Source organism: Apostichopus japonicus, chromosome 6, assembly GCF_037975245.1.
Source record: "Apostichopus japonicus isolate 1M-3 chromosome 6, ASM3797524v1, whole genome shotgun sequence".
NCBI lineage: Eukaryota > Metazoa > Echinodermata > Holothuroidea > Aspidochirotida > Stichopodidae > Apostichopus > Apostichopus japonicus.
In genome coordinates, this window is record NC_092566.1 from 6,046,176 (window position 1) to 6,058,491 (window position 12,316).

At 35.5% G+C, this 12,316-nt stretch overlaps 1 protein-coding gene across 1 annotated transcript; it reads right to left on the minus strand.

Moving 5' to 3' along the window:
• Positions 1 to 500: 500 nt before the first annotated feature.
• On the minus strand, positions 501 to 12,214 carry LOC139968799 (COP9 signalosome complex subunit 4-like). The gene is made up of 10 exons (XM_071973207.1): positions 12,079 to 12,214; positions 9,304 to 9,383; positions 8,247 to 8,398; positions 7,531 to 7,634; positions 5,968 to 6,121; positions 5,086 to 5,236; positions 3,944 to 4,114; positions 3,435 to 3,550; positions 2,785 to 2,869; positions 501 to 2,233 (listed from the first exon to the last, which is right to left on the minus strand). Exons 1-10 carry the CDS (start codon positions 12,150 to 12,152, stop codon positions 2,103 to 2,105), a joined length of 1,218 nt encoding a protein of 405 aa, XP_071829308.1. The 5' UTR covers positions 12,153 to 12,214; the 3' UTR covers positions 501 to 2,102.
• Positions 12,215 to 12,316: the final 102 nt, after the last annotated feature.

Below are 12,316 nucleotides of genomic sequence, written 5' to 3' on the forward strand. Positions count from 1 at the left end.
GCATCAAGTGCTACCCTTCGAATTTTACCAGCTTTTAAATCGTTGTCAGTATTGGCCCCAAAATTTAGCATGCTGTTTCTATGTGAAAATGATATTTACACAAGCACTCTCCCCCCCCCCCCCCCCGGAGGTTTTTGTAATATTACTCCAGGTCATTGAGGTTTATAAGAAAAGATAGTTATGTCTCAGAGTGGGGTAACTACTTTCAGATTGGCAGTAAAATAACTGTTGAAAGGTTGACTATGGGTGACAATTATCTGACCTTCTAACCATTTCGAGGGCAATAGTGATGACCTTAACAATGTATCTTTGGGGAAACTTGGTTTCTAACATTTTGCCTCAGATGAAATTGGTCTAAAGAATGCTAGAAAAAGAAACAAGTAGACCTAAATTTGTAAACCTGCCATAAAGACTGAGTGCATGTAATGAAGAAAACAGGCTTAAACATTAACTGCATATGAAACAGACAACTGGGAATAGTAGAGGGGGAGAAGGATGGATTGATGTTGGTGTTCTTTTTATTTCACTCCTTTCTTCCATTCTATGGACATCCATTGATCAACAAACACTTCATATTTTTTCTTAATTAAGTGCATAACATACAGAAATATTGACACACTGAATAAAGCAGGTAAGACTTCTGGATAGCAACACAATGTAATAGGGTTGGGGGGGCGTAGGGGGTGGAGTTAACTGGCATAACTGCCTCTCGCAGAACTGTGAAATTTTACTTTGGAAGATACAAAAAAGTCACCGTTAATTTTGCAGAGAATTACAAGGAGCTTTAGGAAGGTACATTGATCATATTACAACTGCATTTGTAAATACCTTCTGGACGAAACCAAAATTCTGGGTGCATATAAGACATAAGTCATCATCTTTGAATATTCTCACTATTCCCTGCAAACTAATATTTAGTACAATACAAACATATTTCCTTCATAACAGTACAGTGATACCTGAAACCTGTTGTCTTAAAGCTGTACATTTCGCATTGAATAATCCACCATCTGATGACAGCCACATTTGAAAATTGAAGGAAAACAAAAGATACCTAGAAATATTATCTGCTACTTAAGTCCATCACAATTTGCTCTGGGAACGATGAATAAGGCATGGACTTCAAAGGTTTTCAAATGAAATAATATAAAATGACAGTCATGTTGTAGCTCACAATATTTTCTGGACAAATTGCTTATTCAGAGGGGCCTATAGACCTCTTATTAGAGACATATCCAATTATGTGCAAATATTACATGGCTTTGTTAGAATGGTGCAAAGTTTGACTCCCTGTATGCAACATGCTGTTAACAACCACAGATTTAGAGTGGTTGTTTGAAGCCTCAGTTTTGAAATTCTACTTATCAAGTAACTTAAGCAATGCACAGTATGTTTCCCCCTTTTCTATTCTTTGCAAGTTCAAACACCCCATTTACTGATTCAGTATGGGTAAGATAATTAAATAGAGCATACTTACTAATAATCATCACATACTAGTAGATTTATAGGCAGTGCATTAATACTTAATTACCTTATCTGCAATGTTTACTCAATGAAGCATTACAGCTATTTAACATGATAGATACAGTGCATGATTAACAAAACTGCTGGGAGTAACAATGGGAGAACAATTAAACCAAGCTAATCAAATACCAGATACTAACAGAGTAATACAAATTTAAGTAGTTGTGTCACATGATTTAATTCATTCACTGTCAATGGCCCTATTAAATTCTTACCTCCAAAGCTATACCGAATAATGAACAGTGAACTCGGAATCAATCAAACCCTCTGAAACTCAGTGAACATGGACATGAAATACATAGTATGGACACAATTCTGATTCTCGTGTCATCCCAGTCCTTCAAAGCTTGGTGTTAACGCTTACGTCATTATCATAGCCTTTACCACTGTTACTCTATCTCACACCCATTACTTGGGAGTTACCATTGGAAGCAGTTTTCAAGAAAGACTCAAGAACAAACAGTTCTTACTTGAACCTCTCTACAAAAGTGGTCACAAATGTTACAACCAGCATTTGAAAGTTTGTGATTGGCAACAATTTATTCCCTCATGGTAGTTGAGTTTGCTTTCCTCGCTTTTCATTGCATCTGGGTCTCAGAGATGGTCGATGTCCAATCGGGTGCATGTAGGTTTATCTTTTCTATAATGTTGTTTACCTGGAGACAGAGACTCTGAATCTGTTTATCCCATTGAGGAAGTGTTTCAGGAGCTGGTAGAGAAAAACGAAAACATTTATCAATAAAGCTAGGCTAGAAGACTTACCAGTACCGATGGGTCTTTACAGCACTAAATACACATCGTCCAGAGAATCACTAAGACAAATATAAATATTTACCGACAGATTTTTACCTGATGTTTCGATCATAGCAGAATCTACTTTAAAGGCTAAATGACAAGTAACAGTAACAGAAGGGACAAAAACATGACAGAATACAGACAGGTTAATGAGCATGGTGAACACAAAGGTTAGATGAAAGGGGATTAGTAGACAAGGGATAGAGAGAAAAAAGAAAGATAAAAAAAAAAAAATTTCTTGATAACAACAGTAGTTAGTGATAGAACCATACCACATGTTCATTAGACTCAACAGAAATATTGTTGTACTTCAAGCCTTGGTTAAGTGCTTCTTATGTAGTTATTATTTTATTTTTTATTTTTGTGGGGGGGGGGAGGGGTAGGGTTTCGTATCAGAGGGTGGATTAAATAAGTACTATTTAAAGTACAAGCTTGGTGGATTTGAAATGTAACACTCATACTCACATTCAAAATGCACGATGCCATCAATCTGATCGATATAGCCGTTCATTCTGCCCTCTGAGATCATTTGTGAGGCGATCTTTTCAGCCTGAAAAGAAATCAAATTATGTACAACATGGTAATGCAAACTATTTAGTAGAGGATGCAAGCTATATGATATTCTATGATTCATAGTTTAAACCCTACTTTGATCCCAAAGAATATTTGATCCTTTGGAACCAAGTTCTAAGTTCTGTACAATCATGGTACTCAAGCCTGAAATGAGTAATAAATGAAATACTTGGTAACAATCCATCACACCTTACCAAGCAATAGCATTTCAACTCAGTTGGATAAACAGAAAAGGAGCATTTCTGCATTTTCACTAGATAAAACTCATCGGCTGTACTAAGTCAGTTATACATTTCCTCCATCAGAAAGTTGTTAACAATCTTACACTTAACAAAAGGGAGAGCAAATATGTCAGAGTTTGGTGGGTAAATTAACAATTTAAAACAAAGAATTATCCACAGATCTGAAACTTTTCCAAATTATCCCCACCTCTTCCATGCCCCAAGCCAACTCAACCCAACCCAAAACCTCCGCAACCCCTCCCCCCCCCCCCCATCTTCAGGTACAAAACGGTAGAGAAAAACAAAATCTGACATTATTACCTTTCCAGGCGGAATTTCCAGTAATGCCCCAAGTTCTTCAAACTTTATATTATTATAGAGTTTGCTTGCAGACAATAGATTATGCTCAATGACTGCTCTGTCTAGAATACTAGATCCTGTAAGCAAGAAGGAAGTTTAAACATACACATTGAGGAATCAAGTTCAGTACATGTAATTGTTTTAAGTTCATGCAATGTCCACAGAAATGGTAGTACAGAGTACCCATAAAGCCCTAAGCAACTGAATAACCCAGCTCTCATATGGTAGTTAACTCTACTAGCATTCCTAAAATACAGCAGCACATCAAAACTGAGAACAACATATTTTTGTGATATTTATAAGGTATATTTCATTTTGAGACTATTAACCACTCAAGAAGTTGCCAAATGACTTCTTAACTTCTTTTTAATTGTTCCTATCCACAAATGGTCTCATACTTTGGTCTCATGATAATTACAAGGGAATCAAGGAACTGTAGAAACATATTGAATCTAAAAGAAATCTCTTACCATCAGCTGTGGTTGCCTTCTGGTGCGGTTGTAACATTGCTGCAAATTCCTGTAGCTGGTCTCCTCGAATGATTCGCTCTAAATACATCTTCTTTAGTATGTCATATGCTGGTAAGTGCTGGCACCGTTCATCTTTGAAAAGAGTAGCTAACATTCTTGATCTCTGTTGACCTGAGAAGAATGAAACAAATACGTGTGCAGTTTACAACTATGTACAAGATACAAGCATAACATGTTTATATTTTTGAGAGTATCCACACTGTATTCATCAGAGCAAGTGTTTCTACTTAGGTCTGAAAACAAATGAAGCTGTAACATGGGCGATAATGTTACCTGGGTAATGCTTCTAATGATCTACCAAGGGGGGTCTACCAAGGGTGGGACAGAATCAATAGCAACAAACAAGGGGTGAAGGGAGGTGGCTACATTGCCAACACTTGGTTATGGAAACATGTCTTACTGGTTGTTGTTTCTATAAGTTGGAGAATTTGTAAGTTAACAGTTTAAGACAGCACAGTACATTGCATTTTCCAAAGCTATTGTTCACTAACTGTGACCAGATGGTACAATGTAATGCATGTTCCCAAGCTATTGTTCCTACAAGCTGAGGACAGAATCGTACAATGTAATGCACGTTTCCAAGCTATTATTCCTACTAGTTGAGAACTGAATGGTACAATGTAATACATGTTTCCAAGCAATTGTTCCTACTAGCTGAGGAGAGAATCATACAATGTAATGAATGTTTCCAAGCTATTGTTCCTACTAGTTGAGAACTGAATGGTACAATGTAATGCATGTTTCCAAGCTATTGTTCCTACTAGCTGAGATCAGAATGGTACAATGTCATGCATGTTTCCAAACTGCAGTTCCTACCAGCTGAGGACAGAATCGTACAATGTAATACATGTTTCCAAGCTATTGTTCCTACTAGTTGAGAACTGAATGGTACAATGTTTCCCAACTATTGTTCCTACCAGCTGAGGTCAGTATGGTAAAGTGTAATACATTTTGACAACTATTGTTTCTACCAGTTGAGGTCAGTATGGTTCAATGTAATACATGTTTCCAAGCTATTGTTCCTACTAGCCTTTGACAAAGTGGTACATTGAAATGCACATTTCCAAGCCCTTTGTTCTTACCAGCTGAGGCCAGAATCGTACAATGCAATGCATGTTTCAAGGATTCCATCCTCTCCTCTTCGGCGATGATATTTCTGTATGAGAGTTCATTATATCGTTGTGCAGCCTCGATGAATTTCCTCCTATAATCTAAAACTCTTGCATAGCAAACCTGTCAACCAAAGAGAGAAACCAGTAAGTCAGTGAATATACTTCTTGATGTCTCTAAAGTTGGGAAGGATATTCCAAAGTATATGTTAGAATACCATATCTATATATATACACTAGTACCCTATGAGCAATGTTTATGTTTAAGTATTAATGTGGTAACTTTCTCAAAGTATGCTTGATCTTAAAGTTATTGGTAGATCTTACACAAGTTTTCTATGTCTTATTGGTAGATCTGACACAAGGTTTTTCTAACTACATTGGCCTTGTGATGGTTAATATACTGCTCAAATATTCCCACTCCAACCTAAACACTTTGCTCTCATGGCTTCTTTCTACACCATGTGTGGAGACATAATAATCATAATATTAATTATATTGAGGATTTATAAAGTGCAGACATATCCACCGATAACGGTGCTCAAGGCGCATCACAATATTACCTGGTCAACGATAACCTGTCAAACAGAGACAATCCATCCACTTGGAAAATCTATCTGCTGTGGCAAAACTTCTAATGCCACCTTAAGATGATAACCATTTGAGACCTGTGTACTTCAAATATTTCTGACAACTCCTTCACTGGAACATCTAGCAAAGTACACTGAAATAATAATTATCGGTTCACATTGTATCTAAGAAAGACATGATTTCATGGTGGGAGGGACACCTCCACTTGGCATTATGTTAAATTTTACATGAGCCTACAACCAAAACAATTGAGAACATTAATACCTTATAAAGAATATGTAACTGTTCATTAGTAGATTCTGCTTGTAACATGGACGCTCTTTTGATGTACGTTTCAGCCTCCACAGGATCATCGTCTTCTAAATACAGTCTGGCGATCTTCAGGTAGGTTTCTAATTTATAATCCACTGTGTATTGCCTAGTAGAAGAAAATAGCATATGTAACAAACTATGGGACAATGTCCATCCAAGGACGGATTACTTACTGTGACATTAATAATGTCTTTATATTGAACACATAATCAAAAGATCATCAAATTGTTTTAAAGGATGATTGTAAACACAAAACTATGTTCATAAATGTTGTAAAAGTCCTGTTATAAAACCATTGCTATCAGTCCAGGTTGTGCTTCTAAATACCACTACTATTTGTTTTTGAGGAATGACCCTTTAAAAGTCGCAGGATCATCAAACAAAGTGGCTTGACTACTCTGACAGCACACAGACCATAAAGTTACAGTAGCTCCTCAGAAACAACACAAACTTGCATGCCAAACATAAATTTTAATGGCCTAAGATGTCAGGTTTTACAATGCATTTCAAATTTGCCACGAAATTATATTGTTGCATATCATCCGTAGGTGCTCTGTCATTTGTATGAAGTGTAATGGAGTTTGAGTTATTAGAAATAAGGAATCAATGGTTTTCCCTTAACATTTTAGACTTGAACCGAGGATCTGACATCAATTTTGCCTTAAAGGAGTATATACTTCAAACATAAGCATATATATTGAAATGTAGAGTAGGTATATAAAAATAACTAGAACAATAGAGTTTTGTCTTAGTAGCTTGACTATGGCATATCAAAACAAAATGATGAGCAAAGTCATCCTTTAAACTTAATAATGCAGATATAAACTGTTTTTACATGTAACCCAAAATCAGTTTATGTTATATTCCAAAAGTCTTCTGAAACCATCTCATGTTTTAATTGTGCACTCTAAAACTTTCTCAGTCTCTTTTAATGGAGCCTCGATACAATATAAAGTATTAGCATGTTTATTCATCCAAGAAGATTCTAAACAGCTTTCTTCCCAATTTCGAAATTTCCTTTATGCATTAATATCTTTGAAACAATACCTTTATTGATAGCATTAAATCATTTTCTTCAGGGTTGAATAGAACTATAACATCACATAAATTTATTATCACAAGGTAATTTGTTTCTGTAAATTTTAACCCTCTCAGGTCCGCACACACACACACAATACAATTGGATATCCAAAGTATGACTTAAAACACATGTGTTAGTGCTTTTACCTGCCACAGCTCAATAGAAAACATACACATTTACAAAATTGGTTTGTTTCTCTATTCTTAAACTAATCCCAATATTCTCAAACAGAATAGTTAAATTTTCTATTATGCTGCATTCTAGTTTCATTTAAATATGAGTAACCACAGAGGGGTATGACAAAAATGTTCTTCAAGAATATTCTTTGAAATGTATTAAATATGTTTGAAAACATTTAACATAAATTTAAAACGAAATGCACTGGTACATTGTTTGCAAGACAAAAGAGACATAGTGGTGTCTAGATGACTTACTTTTGTCCTGTTTCCAGAGGAATCCCAACGAGAACTTTGGCTGCATCCCTCCAACATTCTTCACTTTCATATATTTGAGCAAGGTGCTGTCTAACAGTAGCCATCTGACAGTGGGAGAACAAAAATGATTGATATCACTTTCAAATAAAAACTATAAAATTTCAAGTTATATGTGAAGCTATCTATTTTGTTTAGCATAGGACTCATCTGAACATCCTGTGGTACCTTGCTCATTTCTCTGAACCACTTATTTCATCTGGTTTCACTTTGAGGTTAATATCATTTAACTGAATTTGCCTAAATGGTACCTATGATGGCCTCTTTGTTGCTTTGGACTATCATATGTTTGGAGTAATTTCTTATGAGTTTCTTTTTTTGCAAGAAGCATTCTTTGAGGGTTACACCACTATGTATTTCTCACTTTGGTGAGATTCAAACCACATAACAAGCTTTGTGCCCAGAAGAGAAAAACAGTTACAACACCCTTATTTCTTTGTGCTATACAGAAGTGATCATGTGGACATCGGATATCAGAGGTACTGTACATATGAATACAAGTTTGCAAACTTTGTAAAGCAGATTATCTGATCAATACAGTAGAGTGGCTTTGAAAGCAGGACTAGTCATTGGCAATAACACAACAGTAAAAAACACACTGTTGCTCTCAACAATTGTACACAAGAAGGTGATGTAAATTAGACAGTACTTATTCACACCTGTTCTTCAAAGGACACTGCCCTAGGTTGCACTTTTTCAAGGAGAAAATGTGAAGCTGTCTTGGACACCTCATTAGATAATGTCACCAGTTTGTTACAGACTTCGGTGAGCAGAGGCCGGGACACAGATAAGCTGACATTTTCGTTGACCACTGTTGAAACAATTATGGTTAAAGGCATGTAACAGCTGACAGTGATATGAAATAAAACAGCTTAGGCAGATATAACAGACAAAACAGAGAGACTTTAATAGGAAAGGGAGAATCATATCTCCTCAGTTTATTTAAGTTACCTGTGGTAAGATGGAGAGATTCTACATGATGTTAACAGGATAGTACAGGAGTAAATTTTATGTTTGAGCCATAAAACATAAATATATGCTAGGCATGATGGTGATAGTTGCATTCAATTTCTATGTACTAGTTTAAAAAATATTGATAGGTGAAATTTGTCACAATTTTACCAAAAAGGGAACTTAAAGCAAACAGGTGTAGACCTCATAATTTGGGATATTTACTGTCTAAAGGCCAGTGGATTTCACCATTTGCCAGTGGAAAGAAAGCACTTGCATTTTTCTGCCTGAAGACTCTGAGCATAAACACATGATATGTGGGTTAACAATTGTCAGTCAAAGAATCAGCATAATTTTGATGCTTATCATAAGTACCTCACTATACCTTACTATCAGCAAATATTATTGAGCTACTCTCATATGTCTGTACAGAAGCTGATATGTGTTGTCATTTAAAAAAAAGTGCCAGTGAGAGCATGGTCTAAGCCAGTACATTTTCTAGGCACAAGTTTGCATTTGTTAGCAAGTGACAAAATTGTCAAATTCTAAGCCTGCAAGGTGTGATCTGTCATAGCTATACAATCACCACTACATGCTTCGTTTATCCTTTTTCACTATTTTGTTTTGATCTTGGATTTCAACTATTCTTTATTTAAATTCAATAAGTTGTTTGCTGTTACAAAATTTATCACACATAATGAGTTAAATAAATACTAATATTATGATCTGGACAAGCTCTGAAAGAGAATTAAGTGCATCACTTACTTGTGTCAACAAACACTTTAAGGGAGGACAGTAATTCATCTTTTGGTAAACTCAGTATACTCTGCAAGATTTTCTTGTACCTGTAATGGCAAGAGAGGAAAATTAAGACATGCCAAGAAAGGAAAAGTTACATAATCAACCAGAAAGCCATAAAGCTTTGTGATTTTCTTGCCTTAAAATTTTGCATACAGTCCAATGATTGATATCAATATAAATTGATTCTGCCACCAACCCCTTTAACAACTGTTAGGGATGAATGAACACGATATGGCTCTGATTAATTGCAACCATGTTTAACAAATTTCTAAAACAGAACACTTTCCCAGAGATCTACCAACATGACCAAAATAATGGGACACCTCTGACCACTATCTTACACCTTCTTGAACAGTACAGGTGTATATGCTTAACATACGCAAACTGAAATTAACCAAAATCTGACAACATGATACTAACAACAGAATCCAGGGGTCAGCCTATATCTATAAACCAAGAGTGAGCTTCATCAGTTCTGAACTAAATGAATAAGCCTGTTTTCTGACTTTGACCACTGCTGTCTTCATATGACTTTTGACCTCCCAACAACGTAAACAGCCAAGAACTCATTAAGAGATTCATCTAGGCTAAACGAAAGGATTGTTGCAACCTTACAAGGTTTTCAAGAATCAGCTACTTTATGACTGCTGTCTTGATGAGCATCAGCTTGTGAGTGTAATAATAGAATGCATAATGCTACTTTAAGAAGCAGATTTGCAAAAGCTTTTTGGTATTCATTTGTTATAACACTTATTGTGAAAGGTGTTATAAAGAAAGATGCACCTTTGAAAAAGTTGTAACTTTTTTTGTGTGTAGCGCTGGTAAACCTTAAAAGAATGACCGGCTAATCCATTCAATTTATTTGGTGGATAAAAGAGTGCAAAGGTGAACCAGGGAGTCCACTCCCTTCAAGATAGAGAGTAATGAACTTATGGTTAGCTTGGATTCTAATAACTGATCAGGGTGCCATAAGATCACCCACTTAACTATGATTGGCTGGACAACTTTTAGGGGTTGGTCACCAAATTTCTACACCAATCAGCCACTGTTGGCTGATATTAACATTAATGAGCCATTGCAGGTTATTTTATTTATACCATGACATTAAACATGGTGGTTCCATAATTAAGTTTAAATAAATATTTTCAAGAAGAGAAAAATGGTCAGGCTATCAGCTCCTTCCAATACATGGCGAAAGCAAAAAGCTAAACATTCCTAATCCCACATGATATGAAATGTTAATAGATCAATTTTATACTAAAGAATAACTAAGCACCATTCCAAACAGTGTTCTACATAATGGACACAATGGTTCATCATCTCACTGGCAGCAATGAACCCAGTAAATGTTGGCTATGTGACTTTGTTACTCATCAGTTCAATGCCATGGTATGGACAACACAAATTATAATCCTCTGGAAACTCTACGTAAGCCTGGAATGTCCATAGGGTTACACCTGCACACTGGCAACTCCCATCTCCCATTTGATCACCATGTCTGCCTGAAAAATTAACCATATTACTATGGAAAACCAGGTCACCACAAAAAATGGACTAGACCTACAATAGAGGGGTAGGTAAAATTTAAATGAAAATAACCATGATAAAACAATTGCTTATACTTAATGCAAATGGGAATTAATTTTGTCAACCAGAAATTCTTCATGGTTTCTGTTTGACATTTTAATGTTGATGCTAGAAGTAGTAAATGAATGATTTAGAATGGACCTATGACAATATGAAACTTTAAGAAATGAACAAAATTAATTGACAAGTTGATTGATTACTGTAGCTTGAAATAAGTTGCATTGGAACACGTAAGTTGTTAAGGAAAAGAAGATCATTTTGAGGAAAAATCAACTGCATTTCAGTACTTTTCGTTTGTCATCCTCTGCACAAAGTTTCTGTCTCATGCCTTAATTCATTAAAATTCACCACCTGATACAATTATCACATGTTTGCGTGTGTACTCTTTTCAAGTCTTAATAGATATTGCATCAATCTGTATTGATGGTTCATAGTACTCCACAGAGGTTTTATTGTCAAGGATGGGTGTTTCTGTGGGGCATATGTATGCCTTAGTTTCTATAATTAGTTTCTTTATTACTTCCTGTAGACCTAGTGTAAAATTAACAGGTAGGGTATTTTACTACAACTTGTAGTTGTACAAGCCTAAGATTAGAGGGTTTCTTTGTGCTCCTTCTTTGAAATGAAAATATACCTCATGTTATCTTTTGTTCACTTATAAGTATGATAAAACCAAATTGAGAAAATAATAATATAATTATTCTATACTGTGGTCCCTGTTACTGTTAGTACTCACTAGGCATAGCCTAGCATTAAATTGCTTTTTTATTTCTCTCCATAGGCCTAAGGCCTAACTTAGGTAATTAGAGACTTTGACAATTCTCCCAACAACTGGTCCATGATTGATAACCAAGATACTGAAGCAACGATATAACCAACAAATGGCCGATTATGAGTTCTAGGCCAAAACTTAAGTCTCATTAGCCTACTGTTTACATTGACTGCATGCGACAACCTAACAAAAACATAGGCTAGCCTTAGTTAGGCCTAAACCATAGCTTTAAGTTACTAGTTAGGCTAGGGTATGTGTTGCTGTAAGTAAAACATGACACAAAATTGATCTTGTCTTTGTGGAAAACCTTGTTTAAGCCAATCATTCGATAAAATATAATTCGCAAATTAACAAATAATTAGAATCTTAGAGGATCGAACTTGTCTGTGAGATCTTTCGGGGCTCCTCCGGTTGACACCAAGGAAGAAAGCTGAGTTGCAATGGAGGCGGCCATTTTAAAGTACGAGCAGTTACTTAAAATTGTAGATACTAAAAGGTTTCATACTCAAAATTAAACAATAAATTAAATTAAAATAATAATTAATACAATTATTTCAGTACTTCTATGCTTTTATATATTTTTGAAAAAATAAATATAGTCTTTTAAAATTGTGTATT

What these genes read in the sequence shown, in the direction of transcription:
- LOC139968799 (XM_071973207.1), bottom strand. Translation starts at nt 12,152, where the DNA reads ATGGCCGCCTCCATTGCAACTCAGCTTTCTTCCTTGGTGTCAACCGGA. An exon ending in AGTTACATATTCTTTATAAG is followed by an intron (nt 5,237 to 5,967) that starts GTATTAATGTTC and finishes TTTGGTTGACAG; the next exon opens with GTTTGCTATGCAAGAGTTTT. An exon ending in TACGATTCTGGCCTCAGCTG is followed by an intron (nt 4,115 to 5,085) that starts GTAAGAACAAAG and finishes CATTCTTCTCAG; the next exon opens with GTCAACAGAGATCAAGAATG.